The sequence below is a fragment of the Gossypium hirsutum genome, chromosome A11 (genome assembly GCF_007990345.1).
Source record: "Gossypium hirsutum isolate 1008001.06 chromosome A11, Gossypium_hirsutum_v2.1, whole genome shotgun sequence".
In the NCBI taxonomy this organism is placed as follows: Eukaryota; Viridiplantae; Streptophyta; class Magnoliopsida; order Malvales; family Malvaceae; genus Gossypium; species Gossypium hirsutum.
The window spans coordinates 33,037,938-33,062,658 of NC_053434.1; the positions used below are offsets into that span (position 1 = coordinate 33,037,938).

General features: G+C 36.2%; 1 protein-coding gene across 1 annotated transcript; it reads right to left on the reverse strand.

The window, feature by feature from the left end:
- Nucleotides 1-15,022: 15,022 nt before the first annotated feature.
- On the reverse strand, nucleotides 15,023-16,949 carry LOC107952804 (uncharacterized). The gene is made up of 4 exons (XM_016887984.2): nucleotides 16,689-16,949; nucleotides 16,209-16,303; nucleotides 15,758-15,882; nucleotides 15,023-15,348 (listed from the first exon to the last, which is right to left on the reverse strand). Exons 1-4 carry the CDS (start codon nucleotides 16,908-16,910, stop codon nucleotides 15,311-15,313), a joined length of 480 nt encoding a protein of 159 aa, XP_016743473.1. The 5' UTR covers nucleotides 16,911-16,949; the 3' UTR covers nucleotides 15,023-15,310.
- Nucleotides 16,950-24,721: the final 7,772 nt, after the last annotated feature.

Consider the following 24,721-nt stretch of genomic DNA (forward strand, 5'->3'; position numbering starts at 1 on the left):
ATTTTGGAGTTTAGTAAGTTTTGGCATGAGATTGAATGAAGTAAATTTAAGATTGTGGATCATATGTTTTGGCATGATTTGGGCTCATGATTTGGTATGATTTGGAATGGTGAATAAGCATGTATTTGGTTGGTAATTATATGACATTATTGGTGTAGGTATTGGTTGTGAAGTGGTTGAGCATTTGGTATGCAATTGATGTTTATTTGTTGCTTGTAGGGAGGACCCGTAATGGGTGGTAAATTGGCCTTGTAAATGGCCTATATTTTTCCCACACGGCCAGAGACAAGGGCGTGTGTCTCATCCATGTTGCCCGAGGGCCATTTTGAAATGATCCTGGGCAGACTACATGGTCGTACACACTGCCAAGTCAGTTTCGTTCACGGGATAGACACACAAGTGTGTGACTGGCCGTGTGAGTTAAGTCATAGCCTCCCTAATTTTTACACGGCCTGGCACACGGGCGTGTCTTGTGGCCGTGTGGACAAGTCAGTATGTATACCCTGTTTTGACACGGCCTAGACACACAGGCATGTCTAAAGCGTTGTGAGGCACACGGTCTGTTCACACGAACATGTCAACCCGTACAAGTTCAAAATTTTTTTTATGCATTCGGTTTAGTCCCGACCCCTTTCTAAAGTATGTTTAAGGACTCGATAACCTATATAAGGGACTTTGTAATGATATATGAGTATGTTTAAATGATGTATATGAATTTTTCGTAAAAATATTCTGATTTGTCTGGTAATGCCTTTAACCCTAGTCTAGCGACGGATACAGGTTAGGGGTGCTACATTTGGTTAGTATCAGAGCTACGGTTTAGTCGATTCTAGGACTAATGTAGCATATGTAAGTCTAGCTATACATGCCATATTTATGAACTGTGATAGTTTTATGAATCCTAACAATGAAAATGTGTTTTTATATAGTAAATGGGTCCCGAATGAGCCGTAGCTAATGATGTCGAGAGTAATGCGCCTGCTCCCGCACAAGAAGCAGTGTCATCCGAAACTAGCCCTCTAACTATCTACTATATAATAATTTAAATAAACATAAATAAATAAAAGTACTTACTTGGTTCAACGTCGGAGACTCGGTGTGCCGCTCAGCAAGATTTCCCTTTTCCATAATAGTGTGATCCAAATTTTTTTAAAACGAAAAAAAAACCAAATAGTAATAAGGCCCACTTCACAGCCCGAGTATTACAACATAGGCTCTGATACCACTAAAGGCAACACCTCAAACCCAGCCCAGACGCTATGGCCGAATCTGGTGTGTCACATTGAAGTGTTTTAGAAAAAATCGTGTTTTCATTGAAAACCCTTCTTAAAATAAAAGAAACTAAAAAAAACCTTTCAGTTGCGAAAACCTTGTTTAAAACATTTGATTTAAGAAAACTTATCATTTAAAATTTAATCGCGGAAACGTAGAAAGCATACTATAATTTAGGAAACCCATGTTCAACTTCGTGTGAGTACAATGAAAATAATAACAATAATTCAAGTAAACATAATGAAAACCTTATAACAATCTGATTTGAATCATGCTTAATGAAATAAAAACTTATACGCTTAAAAACAACAAGTCCAATTTATCTTGCTAGCTGGCCACCCAAAGTCCCTTCAGACATCGAACCTTCTACGGAGCGTCACCTGAAAATAAAATAAAAGAGGGGGTGAGTTTTCGCAAACTCAGTGTGTACAACCCTCGGTAAAAAAAAGCATTCAAAAAAGCCGTCGGTGAATATAAATATCATGCAATGCAATGCAATTCCATCCAAATTACCCATCCGCTACACACCAGCTCTGTCCCCCGTCACACTATATGGGGATATAAATATCGACCCACCCAGCCCACACACCATGGTAGCCCAATTGCGAAACTACCTTCATTTACATATTGGGCTTTAAAAGCCGTCGGTGAATCCACAATTGTCAAGCAACCATGCGATCCTCATATACTTCCTCAGTTCCATAATTCCCACCCATAGCAACCTAAGAAGAATATCATATGTATGCATGTCACATCCATAAAACTTACATTCTACACTTAGGGGTATTTTGGTCATTTTTGCCCTTAGGGGCATTTCGATAATTTTTCTTTAATTATTGTTTTCACTTACCTTGGCCCGTTAACGAGTCCTGTGAGCTAAGATGAACGAACACTATCCACCAGGTAGGATCCCAGAGAAGAGGAGGTGAGTCATTAAGACCGCTTAAGTACCAAGCTTTCCCTAGATCCAATCCTAGACATGCATATACCCGTTGCCACACCTTAACCCTTTGACTTGTCCATGGTCGCAATATATTAATTAAGTCTTATGTGGATATCATATACTAGGCCCAAAACCCCTTACAAAGCCCAAACAATTTCACATACCTGTATCTGGCCCATTAAGCCCAATCATATTCATATGGCCCATTAGACCCAAATCACCTGTATATGGCCCATTAGGCCTAAATCACATTTATATATCCCATTAGGCCCAGCCACATTCATATTCATGCTCACATACAAGTTCCTATCACATAGCATTAACATTCAATTTTTGCCTATTCTGGGCCTAATAGCCCATCGGGCCCATTTAGCCCATTCTGGCCCATATGGACAAATCACAATCGAAGTCTACGAAATCGCCCGTGGGCCTCAGGAAACCTCTCATTCTCCTCCTTACAAGTGTTTATGCACTCATAAGACTACCGTATCCAAACTTTCGACTTTTCGGCATTTCAGCTTTTCAGCATTTCGGTATTTCGGCTTTTACCGATACATAATGTGTGTGCAATGTATGTACACACCTGGTAAGCAAGAGTGATGCGATCTCCTTAGCCCAAACCTATAATCGATATCACTCAAATATTAATCTTACATACTTATCGAATACTTTACCAAAAGCCAGAATCTCACCTTAACCTTACCTTGCGCGATAAGTATAACAACCCCTTCACTAACCACGATCAAATCCTAGATCTGAACCAATCATAACTATTAAAACCAAAATAATAGATGACTCGTATCCAACACAAGTCCCCTTACCTTACTATGGCTATTCGGCTAACCTTAGCCAATGGATGAGGAATACTTACCAAAACTGCAAACACCTAAAGAGCAATTCTGCAGAGAGCTAAGATTCAAGATCCAATACTAATTCCCTACCAAAGTTGATTGAAAGAGTGAGGAACAATAATCGATACTTAGCAAAGAAAACCAATTGGAAGAGTAACACTTACACTAGATTCGGTCAAAGAGTATTTAGCCCATGGGAGATTCTACTTTTCGGCTTTTCAAACTTAGTATGGTGAATAAGGTTTATTTGGTATAGATTAAAGAAGAAGAGTAGAAGAAGAAATCAGCTAAGTGAAACAAAGAGAATTGTGTAGAGAAGAATAAAAATCGGCAGGAAGAAAAGAAAGAAAAATAAAATGGTTTTCAGCTTTTTGGATCTTGAAAAGAAAAGGGTTTTCGGCTTTTAGAGAAAAGAGTTTCCGGTAACAGAGTGAAGGAAATTCAACATTAGCTTCATACCCTAGCATTCGACACCTATTTATAAGACTTATAGCCAAATTTTCCCATGCCCAATTCCCCATTCGTCTCCATCACTTCTCCCTTCTCATCTCCTCATTTTTCTCCCTGATAACCCCTTGATCCTTTCCTTAATTTTCTCTCCTGAACACTTCCCTTGGAGTCTACTTTCACGCCATTTCCATCCTTCTAAAAGGTCAAAATTAAACTTCTAAAAACACTAAGCTAGGATTCGAACCTTGGCCTCCTTGCTAGCTATTAAAGCCACCTCCCTACACTCTAAGTGGCGTCACTTAGCAATTCCTCTACTAGGCTCTTTGCTGCTATTTTCCCTTATCTTTATTTAATAGCCCAACTACTTGCCAACCCTGATTCTTTTAATAATTAACTTATAATTTCTTCTACCCCTTAATTCGCACTCAAACCTTGACCAATACCTACCTTTGCGTAATTAGCACTTAACCAGAATTATTAAGTACAAAAAGAAAAATTCAAGTTTCCGGGATTTTTGGATTTCGGGATTTTTGGGGCATTACAACTCTACCCCCTAACAAAATTTTCGTCCTTGAAATTTCCAACTACTAACACAGACTACCACACCACACTTCCGCTGCGCACTCTAATTCCAACTTAGGTAAATAACGTATTATGTGTAAGTACGTACCATTATTCGCCTCTGGAGCGTCTCTATCCTTTTAACGACGTGCTGCATAGACCAAAGCTAGCTGCCTCGCCTTAGCATGATCAGTACCTCTGCCTGGTACTCCACGACCCAAACTGTTTCCATCCCTGGCCTGATCACGGCCTCTCGGCAGTAGATAACCACCCCTCGATGGCTGTACACCACATCGGTCCACGACTGGCACCTGAGTTGGCATTCTAGGGCAATTCTTAATCCTATGCTCCATAGATCCACAAGCTAGACAGGCTCCTGTCTTCTTCCGACACTCGCCTACATGACCTTTCCCACAATCAACACAAGGTGGCACCCTTGGATTAACAACAGTGGGCCTTGCTCTAGCTAGCCCATTATCTCTAGCCCTATCACTAGGCCTCTCTCCAACAACAGGACTCTCAGCTTCCCTTTTATTCTTACCCCTTTCTTTTTCCCGATTTAAGCACTCAGTGTGCTTTACCTCCTCCATTATCTTTGTTTTTTCCACCAATTCTGAGAAAACTTGCTCCTTTAATGGAGCTATCAATACCCTAAGGCTATCTCTAAGTCCATCCTCAAACCTCACACAACGCTTATATTCCGTTGAAACCATTACTCTTGCTTACCTAATAAGGCGTAAAAACTCTGCCACCGAAATGTTTCCTTGGGTCAGGTTCAGGAACTCCTTACTTTTAGCATCCACATAGCTTGCACCCACATACTTCCCATGGAATGTAGCTTTGAAGAACTCCCAACTCACCCGCTCCGGTTGGGTGCCCTCTTTTATCGTCAACCACCACTAGTAGGCTTCTTCCCTAAGCAGTGACACTGCTCCTTTCAACTTTTGCTCAGGTAAGTAGTCCAGGTCCTCCATTATCCTTTCAATGGCCTTTAACCAATATTCCACCACATTAGGAGCCACGCCAGCCACACCCTTAAAGATCTCAGCCTCGTTCGATAGAAGTCGCTTCGGAATGGACCCCCAATTTCCACTGCCATTATTGGGCCCAGCAACTCTTTCCAAAATTCTCAGCATTGCCTGTGACAATGCATCTTCTCCTACGACCCGATCATACCGTCCATTCCCAGCCACAGGTGAGGCTGGAGCCTTTTCTACTCCAACATTGGGCATATGGCCCGATTACGACGATTCAGCCCTAACACTTTCGCAGCCTCGGCCACGGCCCCTTGCACCCGTTCTAGCACACATCGTTAATTCGTGTATTATCTGGATTAAAATTTTATGAAGATTTAGTTAGTTTGATACTTACACTGATGTTTTATGAAAATATTTAAAGAGAAGATCATTTTCAAAAATCCTTTACAGTTTCCAGATCCTACGGGCTTTAGTTCCATTCTAACAATCATCTAAAGTAGCCCTCTAACTATCTACTATATAACAATTTACATAAACTTAAATAAATAAAAGTACATACTTGGTTCGATATCGGAGACTCGGTGTGCTGCTCAGCAAGATTTCCCTTCTCCATAATAGTGTGATCCAAATTATTTTTTAAAATAGAAAAAGAAACCAAATAGTAATAAGGCCCACTTCACAGCCCGAGTTTTACAACATGGGCTCTAATACCACTAAATGTAACACTCCAAACCCGGCCCAGACGCTATATCCGAATCTGGTGTGTCACATTAAACTGTTTTAGCGAAAACCATGTTTTCATTAAAAACACTTCTTAAAATAAAACAAACTAAAAAAAACCTTTTAGTTGCGAAAACCTTGTTTAAAACATTTGATTTAAGAAAACTTATCATTTAAAAATTTAATTACGAAAACGTAGAAAGCATACTATAATTTAGGAAACCCATGTTCAACTTCGTGTGATTATAATGAAAATAACAACAATAATTCAAGTAAACATAATGAAAACCTTATTACAATCTGATCTGAAACATGTTTAATGAAATAAAAACTTATATGCTTAAAAACAACAAGTCCAATTTATCTTGCTAGCTGGCCACTCAGAGTCCCTTCAGATATCGAACTTTCTACGGAGCGTCACCTGAAAATAAAATAAAAGAGGGGGTGAGGTTTCGCAAACTCAGTGTGTACAACCCCCGGCAAAAACAAGCATTCAAAAAAAAACATCATTCATCAATCATGCAATGCAATCCAATCCAAATTATCCATCCACTACACACCAACTCCGTCCCCCGTCACACCATGTGGGGATATAAATATTGACCCACCCAGCCTACACACAATGGTAGCCCGATTGCAGAACTACATTCATTTACATATTGGGCTTTAAAAGTCATCGGTGAATCCACGATTGTCAAGCAACTATGCGATCCTCATATACTTCCTCCGTTCCATAATTCCCACCCATATGCAACCTAAGCAGAATATCATATGTATGCATGTCACATCCATAAAACTTACATTCTACACCTAGGGGTATTTTGGTCATTTTTGCCCTTAGGGGCATTTCAGTAATTTTCCCTTAATTACGGTTTTCACTTGCCTTGGCCCGTAAACGAGTCCCGTGAGCTAAGATGAACAAACACTATGCACCAGGTAGGATTCCAGAGAAGAGGATGTGAGTCATTAAGACCGCTTAAGTACAAAGCTCTCCCTATATCCAATCCTAGACATGCATATACCCGTTGCCACACCTTAACCCTTTGACTTGTCCATGGTCGCAATATATTAATTAAGTCTTATGTGGATATCATATACTAGGCCCAAAACCCCTTACAAAGCCCAAACAATTTCACATACATGTATCTGGCCCATTAAGCCCAATCATATTCATATGGCCCATTAGGCCCAAATCACCTGTATATGGCCCATTAGGCTCAAATCACATTTATATGTCCCATTAGGCCCAGTCACATTCATATTCATGCTCACATAGAAGTTCCTATCACATAGCATCAACATTCAGTTTTTGCCTATTATGGGCCCAACAGCCCATCGGGCCCATTTAGCCCATTTCGGCCCATATAGCCAAATGACAATCCAAGTCCACGGGATCGCCCATGGGCCTCAACAAACCTATCAGTCCCCCCCTTACGAGTGTTTACGCACTCGCAAGACTATCGTAGCCAAACTTTCGACTTTTCAGCATTTCAGCTTTTCGGCTTTTTGGCATTTCGACTTTTACCGATACATAATGTGTGTGCAGTGTATGTACACACCTGGTAAGCAAGCATGCTGCGACTCCTTAGCCCAAACCTACAATCGATATCACTCAAATATTAATCTTACATACTTATCGAATACTTTACCAAAAGCCAGAATCTCACCTTAACCTTACCTTGCGCGATAAGTATAACAACCCCTTCACTAACCACGATCAACTCCTAGATCTGAACCAATCGTAACTATTAAAACCAGAATAATAGGAGACTCGTATTCAACAGAAGTCCCTTTACCTTACTATGGTTATTCGACCAACCTTAGCCAATGGATGAGGAATACTTACCAAAATCGCAAACACCTAAAGAGCAATTCTGCAGAGAGATAAGATATGAGATCCGATACTAATTCCCTACCAAATTTGATTAAAAGAGTGAGGGACAATAATCGATACCTAACAAAGATAATCGATTGGAAGAGCAACACTTACACTAGATTCGGTCAAAGAGTATTTAGCCCTTGGGAGATTTAGCTTTTTGACTTTTCAAACTTAGTATTGTAAATAAGGTTTATTCGGTACAGATTTCAGAAGAAGAGTAGAAGAATAAATCAACTAAGTGAAACAAAGAAAATTGTGTAGAGAAGAATAGAAATCGGCAGGAAGAAAAGAAAGAAAAACAAATTGGTTTTCAGCTTTTTGGATCTTGAAAAGAAAAAGGTTTTCGACTTTTGGAGAAAAGAGTTTCTGGTAACAGAATGAAGGAAATTTGGCATTAGCTTCATACCACAGCATTCGACACCTATTTATAAGCCTTATAGCCAAATTTTCCCATGCCCAATTCCCCATTCGGCTCCATCACTTCTCCCTTCTCATCTCCTCAATTTTCTCCCTGATAACCCCTTGATCCTTTCCTTAATTTTCTCTCCTGAACACTTCCCTTGGAGTCCACTTTCACGCCATTTCCATCCTTCTAGAAGGTTAAAATTAAACTTCTAAAAACACTTAGTTAGGATTCGAACCTTGACCTCCTTACTAGCTATTGATGCCACCTCTCTACACTCTAAGTGGTGTCACTTAGCCACTCCTCTACTAGGCTCTTTGCTGCTATTTTCCCCTATCTTTATTTAAAAGCCCAACTACTTGCCAACCCTGATTCTTTTAATAATTAATTTATAATTTCTTCTACCCATTAATTCGAACTCAAATCTTGACCAAGACCTACCTTTGCGTAATTAGCACTTAACTGAAATTATAAGCACAAAAAGAAAAATTCAAGATTTCAGGATTTTGGGATTTTGGGATTTTTGGGGCGTTGCAGAACATGCTCGGCATCTGAGAATAGTGCTACAGACTTTACGTGATAAGCAATTGTATGCGAAGTTCAGTAAATATGAGTTCTGGTTATGTGAAGTTAGTTTTCTGGGTCATATAGTATCAACATCAGGTATCTGAGTTGATCCGAGCAAGATTTCAGCTATTCTAGATTGGAAGCCTCCGAGAAATGTTTCTGAAGTCCACAGTTTTCTGAGACTTGCTTGTTATTATAGAAAGTTTGTAAAAGGATTTTTTATGATTGCAACTTTATTGACGAAATTGCTCCAAAAAGATGTGAAATTTGATTGGTCTAAAAAGTTTCAGAAAAGCTTTGATCAGTTGAAAGCTTTATTGACTGAAGCTCTGGTTTTAGTACAACCAGAATCGGGTAAAGAATTTGTAATCTATAGTGATGCTTTGTTGAAAAGTCTGGGATGTGTTTTGATGCAGGAAGGCAAAGTTATTGCTTATGCTTCGAGACAGTTAAAGCCACATGAAAAGAACTATCCAAAACAGACCTTGAGTTAGCTCTGATTGTATTTACTTTGAAGATTTGGCGCCACTATCTATTTGGTGAGAAATGTCATGTATATTCTGATCATAAGAGTTTGAAATATTTGATGACTCGGAAAGATTTGAATCTACGACAGAGTAGATGGCTAGATCTGTTAAAAGACTACGAGCTTGTTATTCATTATCATTCGAGGAAAGAAAATGTTGTTGATGATGCTTTGAGTCGAAAACCACTATTTGCATTACGTGCCATGAATACTCATTTAGCTTTGTCTGATGATGGTTCAGTTTTAGCCAAATTGAAAGCGAGACCGTTGTTTTTACAACATATTATTGATGCTCAAAAGGTTGATAATGAGATAATAGCAAAACGAGCTCAGTGTAATTTGAATTCTGATTCTGAATTTTGAGTTGATAATAATGATTGTTTGAGATTCCGAGATCAAATTTGTGTTCCAAAAAATCCAAAGTTAATTTAAACGATTTTGAACGAAGCTTACAATAGTCGTTTATCTATTGACCTGGGTAGTATGAAAGCATATAATTATTTGAAACAACATTACTGGTGGTCTGGAATGAAAAGAGATATCTGTGACTTTGTTTCTAAATGTTTAATCTGTCAACAAGTTAAATTTGAACATCAAGTGCCATCTGGTTTGATACAACCGATTATGATTCTGGAATGGAAATAGGATAGAGTGACAATGGATTTTGTTTCGGGTTTGCCCCTATCTCTGAGAAAGAAAGATGCTATCTGGGTTGTGGTTGATCGATTGACGAAATCAACCCATTTTATTCTAGTACGATTCAATTATTCACTTCATAAGTTAGCTGAGTTATACATTTCCGATATTGTGAGATTGCATGGCATGCCATTATTTATTGTGTCAAACAGAGATTCGAGATTCACATCGTGATTTTGGAAGAAATTGCAAGAGGCTTTAGGTACAAAATTGCACTTCAGTACTGCTTTTCACTCTCAGACGTATGGTTAATCTGAATGGATTATTCAGATTATTGAGGATATGTTGAGATGTTGCATTCTTGAGTTTGAAGGTACGTGGGAACAGTATTTACCTTTGATTGAATTTGCTTATAATAACAGTTTTCAATCAAGCATTAAAATGGCACCGTACGAAGCCTTATATGGTCGCAAATGCCGTACACCTTTGTATTGGACTGAGCTCAGCGAGAACGAGATATATGGGGTCGATTTGATAAAAGAGACTGAATAGAAAGTAAAAGTGATCCGAGATAGTTTGAAAATAGCTTCGATCTTCAGAAATCGTACGCAGACTTGAAATGAAAAGATACTGAATTTGAGATCGGTGACAAAGTGTCTTTGAAAGTATCTCCGTGGAAGAAAGAACTTTGATTTGGCAGAAAAGGCAAATTGAGTCCGAGGTTCATTGAGCCATATGAGATTATCGTGAGTATCGGACCGGTTACTTATAGATTGTTGTTGCCACTAGAACTATAAAAGATTCATAATGTATTTCACATATTGATGCTTCGATGATATAGATCCGATCCATCACATGTGATTTCTCCGTCTGAGATTGAGATTTAGTCTGATATGACTTATGAAAAAGAACCGATCCGTATCTTAGCTTGTGAGATTAAAGAATTGAGAAATAAGAAAATTCTGTTAGTAAAAGTGATGTTGCACAGACACAGTGTTGAAGAAGCTACGTGAGAGCCTGAATATGCTGTGAGATAGCAATATCCAAATTTGTTCAACAATAAGATTTTCGGGGACGAAAATCCATAAGGGGGAGAGTTGTAACAACCCGGTTTAGACCTTAGTCTAAATAGTGGTTTTGGGACCACAAATCTAAGTTAGAAAATATTTTAATATTATTTTTCGTGTTTATTATATGTGAATTAGTATGTATGAAAATTTCATATGAAAATTTGATTGTTTGTGTGCTTAATTTGATAAAAGGACTTAATCGCATAAAATGTAAAAATGGCCTTCTATTAGTTAAAACTTCCTATATGCTATGACTTTTAAAATATGAGGTCCTTATTTTGTAAATGAACCATTAACATGGTTAATGGACATTAATGATCATTATTTATGTGTTTATTATATGTTTATAATAAGGTCAAAATAGTAAAATGTATATTTATGTTAATATTAATAAAAGAAAGACATGAAATTGGCTACTATCATCCATTTTATTCCGAAAATACAAATAAAAAGAAATAAATAAAAGCTTTTAGGGTTTGGCTAAGAGATTTGTTGATTAAGGTATGTATTTTGTTCAGTTTTTGATAATTGCTAGGTTTTTGTAATCGTTACTCTGTATACTATCAGGCCCATGTCTTAATTTCTAATTTTGTTGATGATTTTAAGTTGAGCCATTGATGAAATTATGAGTTTTGTGAAGTTAGTTGATAGAAAATGAAAGATATGTGTTGGGTTAGTATATTTTGTCTTTGAATTTTTGATGAATTGAGTAATTTGGGCTAAATTGTGAAAATGAGATTTTGAGGGACTAAAATGTGAAATAAATGAAATATGTGGACTTGTATGAACACTATGAAAATTTGGCTAAGCTTGTGTAAAAGGAATTTTTTGTGTACTTTGTGATTTTATAAATTACAGACTAAAATGTCCAAATGTGAAAATTGAGGGCTAATTTGTAAAATGCCCTAAATATGTGTTTTGAGATTGAATTGAATGATTTGGTGAATAAAAGGGTTAAATTTGAATGTGTTTAGACCAAAAACCAAAGAAAACAGAATTAGATAGGGGAAAACGAAAGTCGTTGAATAGTTGCTCGTTTTCGTTCATTTTCATACGAGGTAAGTCAATATACAAATAAACGTTTTTGAGTTGATTTATTTATGTTTATATGACATTGAATTTTTTTTTTGAATGGCTATATGAGAGCTTAATATATGATATCCGATAAAATTCTGATAAGGTGACGACATCCGAAAAGTCCCGTACGAACCTTAGGAATAGTTAGGATACATATGTCATGACGTAGGATCTGTTGGAACACCGGTGCCTCCAAGGCGCAGCGAAAAATTAAAAAAAAATTCCGGCGATCCAAACCAAGGATCCATGTGTAAGGAACGAATCGGGGTGATAAAAAGGTTTCAAAATTATCGAAACTTCAATCTGAGCAGACAGCGACGCCTAAGCAACAGGAATGCTGAACCACTATCAAACCAAGCCGCAACCTTTTCCGATGTCGGCCTGTACGTAGTCCACCCGATTGACAATGAACGGTAGAAATCCCGAAAAAGTATTTTCAGAGAGTATTTTGCTAAACGGCTGCTAGACCACATTGCATATTTTCGGGCTAGTTTTTATATAACCTTTTTAGGGTTTTTACCCTTGCTATATATAACTCTCTCTTAATTGGTATATATTTATAACGAATTTTAATTCATTAAAATTAATCGGAACATAATAATTATCATTCAAATAAATATAATAATGTTTAACCAAAAAATTATAATTACATTAATTATAATAAAGATTTCGGTAAACTATATTTATTTAAACTTATATACGAACTAAATTCATATATCAATAAAATTATGTTCTGATTATGTGTACAACATCCTTGTACATATTGTATGTTCAACAATTTGATTGCCCAATTAAATTAATTCTATGTGACAACCAAGCAATATACCAACTATGTTTTACCTCGTTCATTTCAACCATAGGGTGTGACCCTATAGGTTCTTGTAACGTTAGCAGTAATATTAGAACGATTCTAATGTTACAAACAATGAGTGGCATCTAGCAATGCATCAATGCTACCTAAGTTACAAGAAGTCATGATTCGACATAACCTTTTGTGATTAACCTTTCATGCATTAATCCTTAAGTCCTATATCTTTGGAATGGACACAAGTCATGGAATAGTCACACTTGCATAGTTCATCGCATGTTTCTTGATACCTTGAGTAGACTATGATACACAAATAAGTATGACATCTCATATCAACTTATTTGAGCATGGCCATGCATTTCTAGCCTCACTCAATCAAGTGGCCTGAGATATTACTCCCATTATGTAGGAGGGACTTATCCTATATTGATCAACTATATCCCTCAACATAGATTGTAGTATATCCAACATCAGTCTTTATAGAACAACCAGTTACGGTTTTTGTTTGACTGTATCAAAATATACAACTCACGATGTTGGGATAAAGATGATCTCAAGTATGAGGATCATATACATATTAATCACTATGAGTAATGTTGTGACAATTACATAATAATCCAAGAAACATACTCATAGTGGGTCAGTCCAATATGTTGTTCTCTAACACACGTATTCATACATTGATTCTGACACTCCATATCAATGACAACTCTTTATCATCAATCAACTACATGTTAGTCTTAATGCATTATTATTATCCTAGCCAACAATAATACTTGACTAAGGATCTTTTAAGAATAATCATATTATTCTCAGGACATTATTATAAAATAGTTTATTTATGCACATAGAAAAGAAACTGAAATAATAATGGCAACGCCTTATATTAATAAACATGATAAACCAAGTATGTTATTACAACCATCTCGTGATTGATCTTTGGGCATACTCTTACAGGATCCGATATGTGTTTTCGTGTAAGACCATGTCTAGGACATTGGCATCGATTTATGATTTATGTGTAAGACCATGTCTGGGACATTGGCATCGTATTTGATTTCGTGTAAGACCCTGTCTGGGACAGTGGCATCGACATTTGATTACATGTAAAACCACGTCTGGGATGTTGTCATTGTACGAGCTTTCCGAGCTATCATCGTATCCTTATGATTCCGAACGGTTCAACGGGCATTACTAAAAATGAATGATTATGTGAAATGTATATCCGATTCAAGTACGTTTGAAATTGTGTATCACATTTAATGTTGAAAGGTAAGTATATGTATCTTTGTGATCAAGTGATTATATGTGACAAAAGTATGAGAAAATATGCTATATGTGCAAATGAATGGGGAATATATGAAATGTATTTGAGCTATGTGTTTGTGATAGCATTTGACTAATGAGTATATAAATATTATGATGCGTATATGTTTATATTGTTAAGTTTATTTATATATGGCTTACTAAGCTTTCAAAAGCTTACTTTCTGTGTTTTTCAACTGTTTTATAGATATCGTAGCTACTGGGAGCTCGGGGATCATCGAGGATCATCACCACACTATCAAACTATATTTTGATACCTTTTGAGAATGTATATATTGAAGTATGGCATGTATAGGCTAGAAGTGTGTGAATATGTTTGGTAATGTATATATTTAGCCATGTGATTTGGCTTGGTTTTGGTTGTGTATATGAATGTGTTTTTGGTATGAATTATGTGATGTAATTAGATTATTAGGATATGTTCTTGAATGGCCAAGAGAATAGTTTATTTTGGGTAAGTTTGTGGTAAGTGTTTATTTTGGAGTTTAGTAAGTTTTGGCATGAGATTAAGGGTCTGTTTGATTGCCAGTAAAATATTTTCCGTAAAATGATTTCTAGAAAATGCTTTACTTTTCTGTAAAATGATTTACTGAAAAATATTTTCTGGTGTTTGATTGAATCTGTGTAAAATATTTTCTGCTGTTTGACAGATTTCCTGAAAATATTTTCCGGAAAAGTTGTTTTTACATATATTAATATATATTAATAAATTTTTATATTTTAAATTATTTTTACATATATTGCAATGATTTATTTATAATAATACTCAATTATTAAGCTACAATATTAATGGTTATAAATTGAAAAAAACTAATATCAAATAAATTATTTGTAATTGTGTTAAAAAACAAGTATTGAATAATTATAAATTGCTTCGAAACCACAATGAGTACTAGAAATAATATTATCCAAATACATAATTAGTAGTACAGCACATAGTAACAACATTGTCCAAGTGCATAATATTACACCACATAAAAGTATCAATATCTTGATACAACATGCGGTGTCTTGATTCTTTCTCTATTTATGAAGTTTATTTATGAAGTTTACTTGTACAAGAGATGTCTGAAAATGCGTAGAACTAGAAGAAAAAAACAAAAATCAGTAACAACGTTGTTACTTCCTGTCATAATGAATCTTTTATCAGTTGAACTGGCTCTTTGATGAAACATTTTCCTTTGTTTTTTGAATCTTCAAAACCACCATAGGCACGGTTCACAGTCCTCCTGTTCCTAGGTAACCTAGACCTCTTGTATTCCGCAGGTCTCAAGTGAGGAATCTGCACATTGAGTAATACCATGTACATCAGGAAGATAGAATATTATGATCAAATGAGAAAATAAACATCCTAAATATCAGTTAGCAAAGTGAAACATGATAGTAAGCAATGGAATTTAAGCTGATTTGTTTGACTTCTATGGCATAGTCCATGAACATCATAAGTAAGAATTGATGCTATGTCTGCATACGAAAGTTAAATTTTACATTTTATTCACTCCTTCGCATCTGGAAATCATTCGTATACAAATTTGTTCTGTTTCAGGAAATATCCAGAGTTGCAATGTAAATCATCATGCAAGTCTAAGCATACTCAGCAACCAAAGACGACTATGCTCAATTTGATATGTGAACATTAGTTGCTCAAACAATCTCATAACAAGGGTACTAAAAAACCAGAACATTCATACCTTCAGGGTGAGCCATTTTCTGCATAGCAGTCGGAGCAATCATGATAGGCATTGAAATCTTGAATCCCAGGACAGTGGTGGTCATGTCAATCTTGTTAACATCAATAAGAATGCGGGGTCGAAACCTATCATAAAATAAATGAACCATAATAATTAAATGAAAAGATAAAACTAAAACTACTATATAATGCACAAAGAAAAAAGATTGCCAGAAAACTTGGAAGTATGGTCAAATATGAACAATAAACACCAGAAATTAAGCAACGGGTTAAAGCAATAAAACTCCATAAGTATCAGTATTTGGAAGGAGAAGAAGTAGAATTTATTGAAGTTGTGGAGAACCCCCCAAGCAAATAAAACACAATAGATGATATGTACAAAGTAACAGATTCAAAATCAGCAAAGAACAGCAGAAAAACCAAGTATGCAAATAATTTAAGGGAAGACATACTTCTCTTTCCACTCCCAAACTCGTTTTTCAAATTCATCTCTGCCCAATTCTATCCCTTTTATTCCTTCAGAAGCCAACATTCTTTCCACAACCAACTGGGAAAAGAAAAGTAAAATAGGTTCAATTATATATTCCCATTCAACAGGATACAACATATACACTCATTCTCTACACAGAACATTATGTATAAAGAGGGCAGAATATAAATCAACAACAAAGATGGAAACATTATATTTACAAAAGATTACTAGAGATAATACAACCATAAAGATCAATCATTTTTCTAGAAAACATTATATCGAACATTATATCGAATACACAAACGGCCACAGAAATATTACTTTGATTACAAAGCCTATTAATCAAAGTTGAAAAAATTACAACATCAGGCTCAACACCTAACTTCAGCATTTTCCCCAAAACAGAAAACCCAAAATCAATTCGACCTAATTGACAAAAGCAATTAATCGAGATGCTCACAGAATAAACATCATGGGAAACGCCTAATAATTCCATCTGGCTACACATAGAAACAACAATGACATAATGTTTCATTCTAACAATGGTTGCAAATAATTTAGTGAATTCCACAATTGAAGGCTTTGGGTACTTTTCAATCATCTTATTGAACAAACTCAAAGCATGATCAACATTATCGAAGCAGTGGTCTGTTTTTCCCTTTCCTCTAACAGGCATGGACATGGGTTTCTTACTTAGGCAGTCAATGTGGGTAGCAATGGTGTTAGAAGAAGAAGAAAAAGAGTGGAAATTAGAAAGATGGCTTCCAGCATTAACAATCGAACGAAGAATAAAAGAAGAATGAAGCTTACCCATCATTTGAAAGCAGAAATGGCAGCGATAGTAGCAGCCAAAAAGAAATGAAAAATAAACGGAGCATAAAAGCAAAAAAATAAATGAAAAATAAACGAAGTAACCGTCGAAAAATAGAATTGCAACGTACCAGCAGCGGTTTCCAATTCTGAACCAAAATGAAGCTTTCAAGAATGGAAATTTGAAGGAATGAAGGGAGAAGAATGGATGAAGGAAGCTTACTGGATGAAGGGAGAAGAATGCATGAGAGCTTTAGGAAAATGTCTTACGGAGATTGAATCGGTAAGACAATTTCCCAAAATTGTAAGGCATTTTCCCGTGTTTTGGAGTTGATTTTCCAAAAGGAAAATATTTTCCTCCAATCAAACACTGGAAAATGGGGAAAACCAATTCTGGAAAATATTTTCCCCTATCAAACAGACCCTAAATGAAGTAAATTTAAGATTGTGGATCATATGTTTTGGCATGATTTTGGCTCATGATTTGGCATGATTTGGAATGGTGAATAAGCATGTATTTGGTTAGTAATTATATGACATTATTGGTGTATGTATTGGTTGTGAAATGGTTGAGTATTTAGTATGCAATTGATGTTTATTTGTTGCTTGTAGGGAGGACCCCTAATGGGTGGTAAATTGGCCTTGTAAATGGCCTATTTTTGCCCACACGGGCAAAGACAGGGGCGTGTGTCTCAGCCATGTTGCTCGAGGGCCATTTTGAAATGAGCCTATGTAGACCACACGGGCGTGTGATAGGCCGTGTGGCCAAGTCAGTTTCAACCACCGACTAGACACACAGGCATGTGACTGGCCGTGTGACTTAAGTTAGTAGCCTCCCATAATTTTCACACAGCTTGGCACATGGGCGTGTCTTGTGGTCGTGTGGACAAGTCAGTATGTATGCCCTATTTTGACACGACCTAGACACTCGGGCGTGTCTAAAGCCGTGTGAGGCACACGATCTATTCACACGGGTGTGTCTAAAGCCGTGTGAGGCACACGGTTTGTTCACACACGCGTGTAACCTATACAACTTTGAAAAATTGTTTAAGTTTTGAAAAAGTTTGTATGCATTTGGTTTAGTCCCGACCCCAATCTAAAGTATGTTTAAGGTCTCGATGACCTATATAAGGGACTCTATAATGATATATGAATATGTTTGAATAATGTACATATATTGTTCGTAAAAATATTCTGATTTTTTCGGTAACGCCTTTAACCCTAGTCCGGCGACAAATATAGGTTAGGGGTGTTACAACTTATAAGTGGGATCCCAAAAATGTACCATCACCTTCAACAGGGCATCATCCGTTTTAAGAAACAGAAGTTGTGCTACATTGCCATACTTGTCCCAGAAGCGTATTTTCTTAGCCTCATCCCATGATTATCATATTCCCTTTAACTCATCTTCGCAATTCCTCCTACAGTCCATGTAGACTATTTGAGGCAGGCTTGAGCCAAAACTAGCTATCTGGCAATCTCCTTCTCTGCTCTGAGTATCCTCTAACATTCTCACTATTATCCTTATATTTTCTACCCTATTCTGAAAAACTGAATCTTCTCAAATTCATGTCGAATATATATGTGACACTATGCCTTAGATATTTAAATGATGCATGAATTATGCTATGGAGAGACACAGACACAAGAAAAACAAAGTCCATAAAAAATAAAGTCAAATGAAACAAAAAATGCAAAATTAAATCATAAAGCATCTCAAACAAATTCAAACACAAAACATACGAATAAATGCTCATGAGGTCCTATAGAGTATGACTATGAGGGGTAAGGTATGGCTCTTATGTCTAGGCTTTACATTTAAAATGGTTATTACATGTTGGCTTACAATTGACTCTAATGCACGGGGAACCCAAGGCTTAAATACAACATCCATAGGGATGTGTTCCCCTTTAAAAGAGGTTGGTCCTTGGGTGGTAATGTAACACCCCAGATTTGTAATTAGGGTCTGCGCGAGGTGCAAACAATTATGTGCATTTTCGCGTTTTAGTTTTAGAATGGGCCAGCTGGTCTAGTGGTTGTGTGAGTGTTAGTGAACCACTGGGTTCTGGGTTCGTGTTTTTGTGTGTGCATTTTGGATAAATATTTTTTATTTTGTTTTGTTTTGTTAAATAGTAGTTTTGGTTTTAAGTTAAAATATATAACCATTTATTTTTATTTTTATTTTCTTTAGACATTCTCCTCTTTCATTTTCCTTTGTTTTATTTTTGCTTCTTCTTCTTTTCTTTTTTGAAAAAGGGTGGTGTTGTGGTTTTCAAATATCTTCAATTTCCTGGTCATCAAGTTGGGTTCTGGACGTCTCTGATTGCGAATCAGGTGTGAGTTTCGAACCTTTTAAATTTTTGATAATGAATTGTGGCTTATTTCTATGAAATTGGAAATTTTTGTGTGCTTGTGGAATCGATCTTTCAAAACGGGCGATTATCATGGAATAGCTTAGAGTTAGGTATGATTTTGATATATTTCTAAGTAATTAAGGATTGGGGAACATTTAGGCAACAAAGGCACGACCGATAGCCAATTTTGGTGTGGTTTCGTGACCACAGGGGTGGCTACATAGGCGTGTGCCCCCACACGGGTGGTCAACACAGCTGTGTACAGATAGGAACTTGGGTTTTCAAGCAAAATTTGGTGCCACATGGTCTGGCAACATGGTCATGTGGCTATTTTGGGGATTTTTTTTTATTTCCACATGGTGGTGTCCCTTGGGCACACAGGCGTGGGTGTTTGGGAGTTAGGGATTTACTGATTTGGTGCCACACAACTGTGTGGCTAATTTGGGGATTTAGGGATCCCACACGGGCATGTGTTTTGGACACATGGCCATGTCTGGTAGGCACACGGTCTCACATAGCCGTGTCTGCCCTGTACTCTATTTTAGCACAAATGGACAGAGAGTTACACGGCTTGTTCATATAGCCATGTCCCTGGCCCACATGATCATGTGCCTCCTCCAACATAGGCATTTTGACCCTCACACGAGCGTGTTGACCCCCTACTTAGTCTAGTCATTTTCATATGGCCAGAGCACACGGCCTTGTGGTCCTAAGTCACCAATTTTAGGTCTGTGTATGTTTTTGGTCTGAAAATGTGTTTGTGTGTTCCGACCCTTGGCTAGGCTTTAATGAGGGAAGTTAAGACTTTGATCTGGGCTTCACTTATGTGTTATTTGTGACTGTTGTGTGAGATGTCTAATGCTGAACCCGGTTACTAGGTATGTGTGCATATTTGTTTCTGTCTGACTATCTGCTGATGTGTTCATTGTTTCTATGAGGTTGTAAGCATACATGCACTTGCATAAAGGAATTTTGGGGTTTGTTGTAAAGAGAAGGAAGACTGATTCTGATATGATCTGGTAGTTTATTGCAACATATTTGTACAGCGGTTTACTACACTGTACTGCACGTATATCAACTTTGCTGCGTACCATTATCTGATCTGGTAGTTTAAACTGCAACATGTCTATATAGTGGTTTACCACATTACACTATATTGCGTATACGCCAACCCTACTGCGTATTAATATCTAAGTGGCTTAGTCCACATACATGGTGTGTAGGGTTGGATGAGGCCTTTTGAGGTCCTGTGTGATGTGTTTGGTTGGATGAGCTTAAACAACTCTTTTGGGGTGTGATCGATTGACGGAAAGGTGTTTTGCCTGGATGGGTGGGTTCTTATTATCTGACTACATTTATACGCATCTATTTGAGTGTTCTAAGTGTAAGATTATCTGACTATTTTCTGTTTGAGTAAATAACACTTGTGACTGAGTGTTTGTGTGTGACTTGGTGTGCTTGATTTGTTTTGTTTTGTTGGGACATTGGTTCCAAGTTTACTTTCTGACTCTGTGTTTATAAGTAAGTTTGTTTAGCTATTGAATTTAGTTCCGTAATTCTGTTATTAGTCTCGTATTGAACTCACACTGAGCTCGTGTAGCTCACCCCTTAGTGTTTCCTCTTTCAGGTACACTTCCGTTTCCTGTAGCTCAGACTCAGAATGCCGGAGGTCTCAGAAGCATCACGTTTTTTTAAAACTGGTTAATAAAGTGTTTTCTCTAAATCTGAGTTTTTTTTATGTAATCGGTTTTGGACTGTAAGTTTTGTTTTAAATATTGTGGTATGGAATTTTGTGTTAACTACAAGTAGACGTTATTTGGTTTGAACAATTGTATTTTGAAATATTGAGATTTGTTAGCTGAAACTTTTTACATAACCAAAATACTGTTTGTTTTCTCACGTGTTGAACCAAAATTTTCCTATGATCACTTCGGTGATCAATGTAACCTCCGAAATTCAGTCTAAACTCCTAGGCTGGGTTTAAGGGTGTTACAGGTAAGACTTCCATAGCGTACACGGTATTATTTGCTACACAAACATCTATGTCCATCTTAACCATGGAGTAGTTCTTAAACTTATGCGATGAAATATTGCCACACAAAAGCCTAAGGCTACTCCTCCTAAACGAGTTAGGCCCAAGCGTAGGATCAAAAGCAAGATGCAACATGAATGACAATCATAGCCGCCCCACGACAATAGAGTCAACATACACATTAATCAATTTCATTGATATAAGAATAAACAAACACATTGGCATACCTATCAAAATAGGATAAGTAAATGAAATGAACAAATAAATCAATATTTAACACATTCAATAATTTAAAATGACATTAGACAATTAAATTAATTAATGCACGAATAAATATGTAACACCCTAATTTTGAACCTAGTCGGAACAGTGGTTTGGGACCACAAATCTGACAATGAAAATTTTATTTTTTATTATATTTTTATGGTCTACGATTTCACGGAATAATTTCATGAAAATTTCGTTCGAAAATTTTGACGTTTGGGCACTTAATTTAGTCAAAGGACTAAATAGTAAAAAGTACAAAAGTTGAGTTCTACATACTAGAGGTGTCTAATTGTTATGAAATTTTAAATTGAGGGTCCTTAAATGGTAATTAGACCATTGGTTAATTTTTGGACAAAAATAGACATGAAATGGGTGTAATAAAATATTTTTAAGTTAGGGGTATTTTGGTAAACTAATAATTAAAAGAATTAAAAAGGGAAATAAGCCAAATTAGCTATCATCTTCTTCATTCAACGGTTCCTACCAGCAGCAACCATGGTTAAGGTTTGTTCAAACTCCCAAGCTCGATTGTAAGTTCTCCCTAGCCTCGTTTTTAAAGTTCTTTACATTTTTGAAATCTTGGTAACTTGGTTAAGCTTATTCTAGCAATAATTTAACCTAAGGTTTATATTTGGAAAAATACCCATATGTGAAATGTGTTTATTTTGATGTTTTATGGTAGAATATGACGCTTGAAATTGTGTTAAATAACTTTTACTAAGCGATTTTACGTGAAAACAAGTAAAACAACATAATCAGTAAAAATACCTAATGTTCATAAGTACATGTTAGAGTGCGAATTTCATGTTGCTATAGAAGGGAAAAATGATCAGCATGTCATAAAACATAAGGAAATAGGATGAAGTTTAATTCACGATCCTAGGGGTAAAAATGTAATGTAACATCTCTCACCCGTATCCAACGTCGGGACAGGGTTCGAGGCGTTAACGGACTTAAACATTCACAACAACACATAACATATTACCAACCATGCATGGCAAACAAGCATATACACATCACCAATATCAAACATAACATAAATAGCTAGATTTATAAGTCAGAATCATTAGCTCACTAAAGATCAATATATTTGGCCAAATTATAATAACACATGTTATAAAACTAGGTCCCTATACATGCCACTCACTTGATAATTCTAGCATATGTGTTTATACTGTCAAGGTGTTGGCTCGATAGTGTGATGCTGCCTCCGACGATCCCCAACCCTGAGCTAACCTGACAACACTAAAAGAAATGGAAAGGAGGGGGCAAGCTTTACGCTTAGTAAGCTCGCATGAAATAATAATAAGCAATTTACTAACATGCTTTCCATACTAAAACTAACCCAATTGTACATTTACACATGTTCTAGTTAGGCTGCTTTCTTGACTCACAGTCACTAAATCATATATATCTGGAGTTACGGAACTCAAAATTAAGATCCATAAATTTTCCTAGAAACAAGACTCATATATATTTCCACTATAAATTTTTTAGAATTTTTAGTTCATCCAATAAGTAAAGTTTATTATTCAAATTCTCCCCTGTTTCGCTATTTGACAGCTTCGACCTTTGTTCACTAAAATTTATTTACCTCATAGTACGAGACTCAGATAATGTTTCCATTTGTTTTTTATTAAAAGTAGACTCATCAAATATTCTAATAATATAAATTATAAACCATAATTATTTTTATACAAAATTTTAATAATTTTTCTAAGTCAGAACATGGGATCTCAAATTCATTCTGACACTATCTCACAAAAATTAGAAACAAAAATTAGAATATCACATAATATATAACTCTTTTGCTCCCCCTGTTTCTTTTACATGAAAATAGACTCATTAATATTTAATTCCATAACTTATTTGAAATTTAATTAAACTTACACAATTTTTAGTGAATTTTCAAAGTCACACAACTGCGGCTGTCCAACACTATTTTACTACTAAAATTCACTCTTACATAATTTCACTTAATCCATTTTGTCTTATCGAAGTTCACTCAAATATCGAGCATATTGCTCAAAATTTTCTTAAACATATACCTGCACTTATTCATCATATAATCATGTTCACATGTTTTTTTACTTAATCAATTTTTTTTGTTGAACTCTTCGGAATAATAACTGATACTCAGTTGCCTGCACATATTTTCACACTTGTAGCCAAAGCTATCCGGTACGCATAGTAGCTTTTACTTAGAACTATACATGCGACCAATTATCCGGTACATGTAGTAGCCTGTACTTAGTACTACACACGTGACCTAACCATCTGATACACGTAGTAGCCTGCACTTAGTACTACACACGTGATCGAAGTTATCGGGTATGCATAGTAGCTTGCACTTAGTACTACACATGCGACCAATTATCCGGTACACGTAGTAGCCTGCACTTAGTACTACACACGTGACCTCACAATAGATTATTCGTATCATTTCTATTCCGAAGGCTCAACCGGGAAATTCCTCACTTTCCAACATGTTACAATTTATTCATAGTCCTTTTTCAATTTTCAATTTACAAAAAATAATCAGTCTATAGGCAGCCACATTTCATATGATAACAAAATATAATAAAATAAAAAGAATTGATAAATTATTTACGTACAAACTTACCACGGATCCAGAAATGGCAATTTACCATTCTAGTCCATTACCTTGTATTTTCCCGATTTAAGCTCAAATCTCGATTTCCTTGATCTATAATATCACATTTAGCCTACTAATTAGTCACACTATTCATATGGGTCTAAAAATCATATTTTTACAAATTTGCATTTTGACCCCTAAACTTTTGCATATTTTCACTTTTTCCCCAAGGTTTAGAAATAAAACTTCTTCCTATTTTCTTATGTTTTATGACATGCTGATCATTTTTCCCTTCTATGGCAACATTAAATTCTCACTCTAACATGTACTTATGAACATTAGGTATTTTTACCGATTATACCGTTTTACTCGTTTTCACGTACAATCGCTTAGCAAAAGTTGTTTAACACAATTTCAAGCTCATATTCTACCAT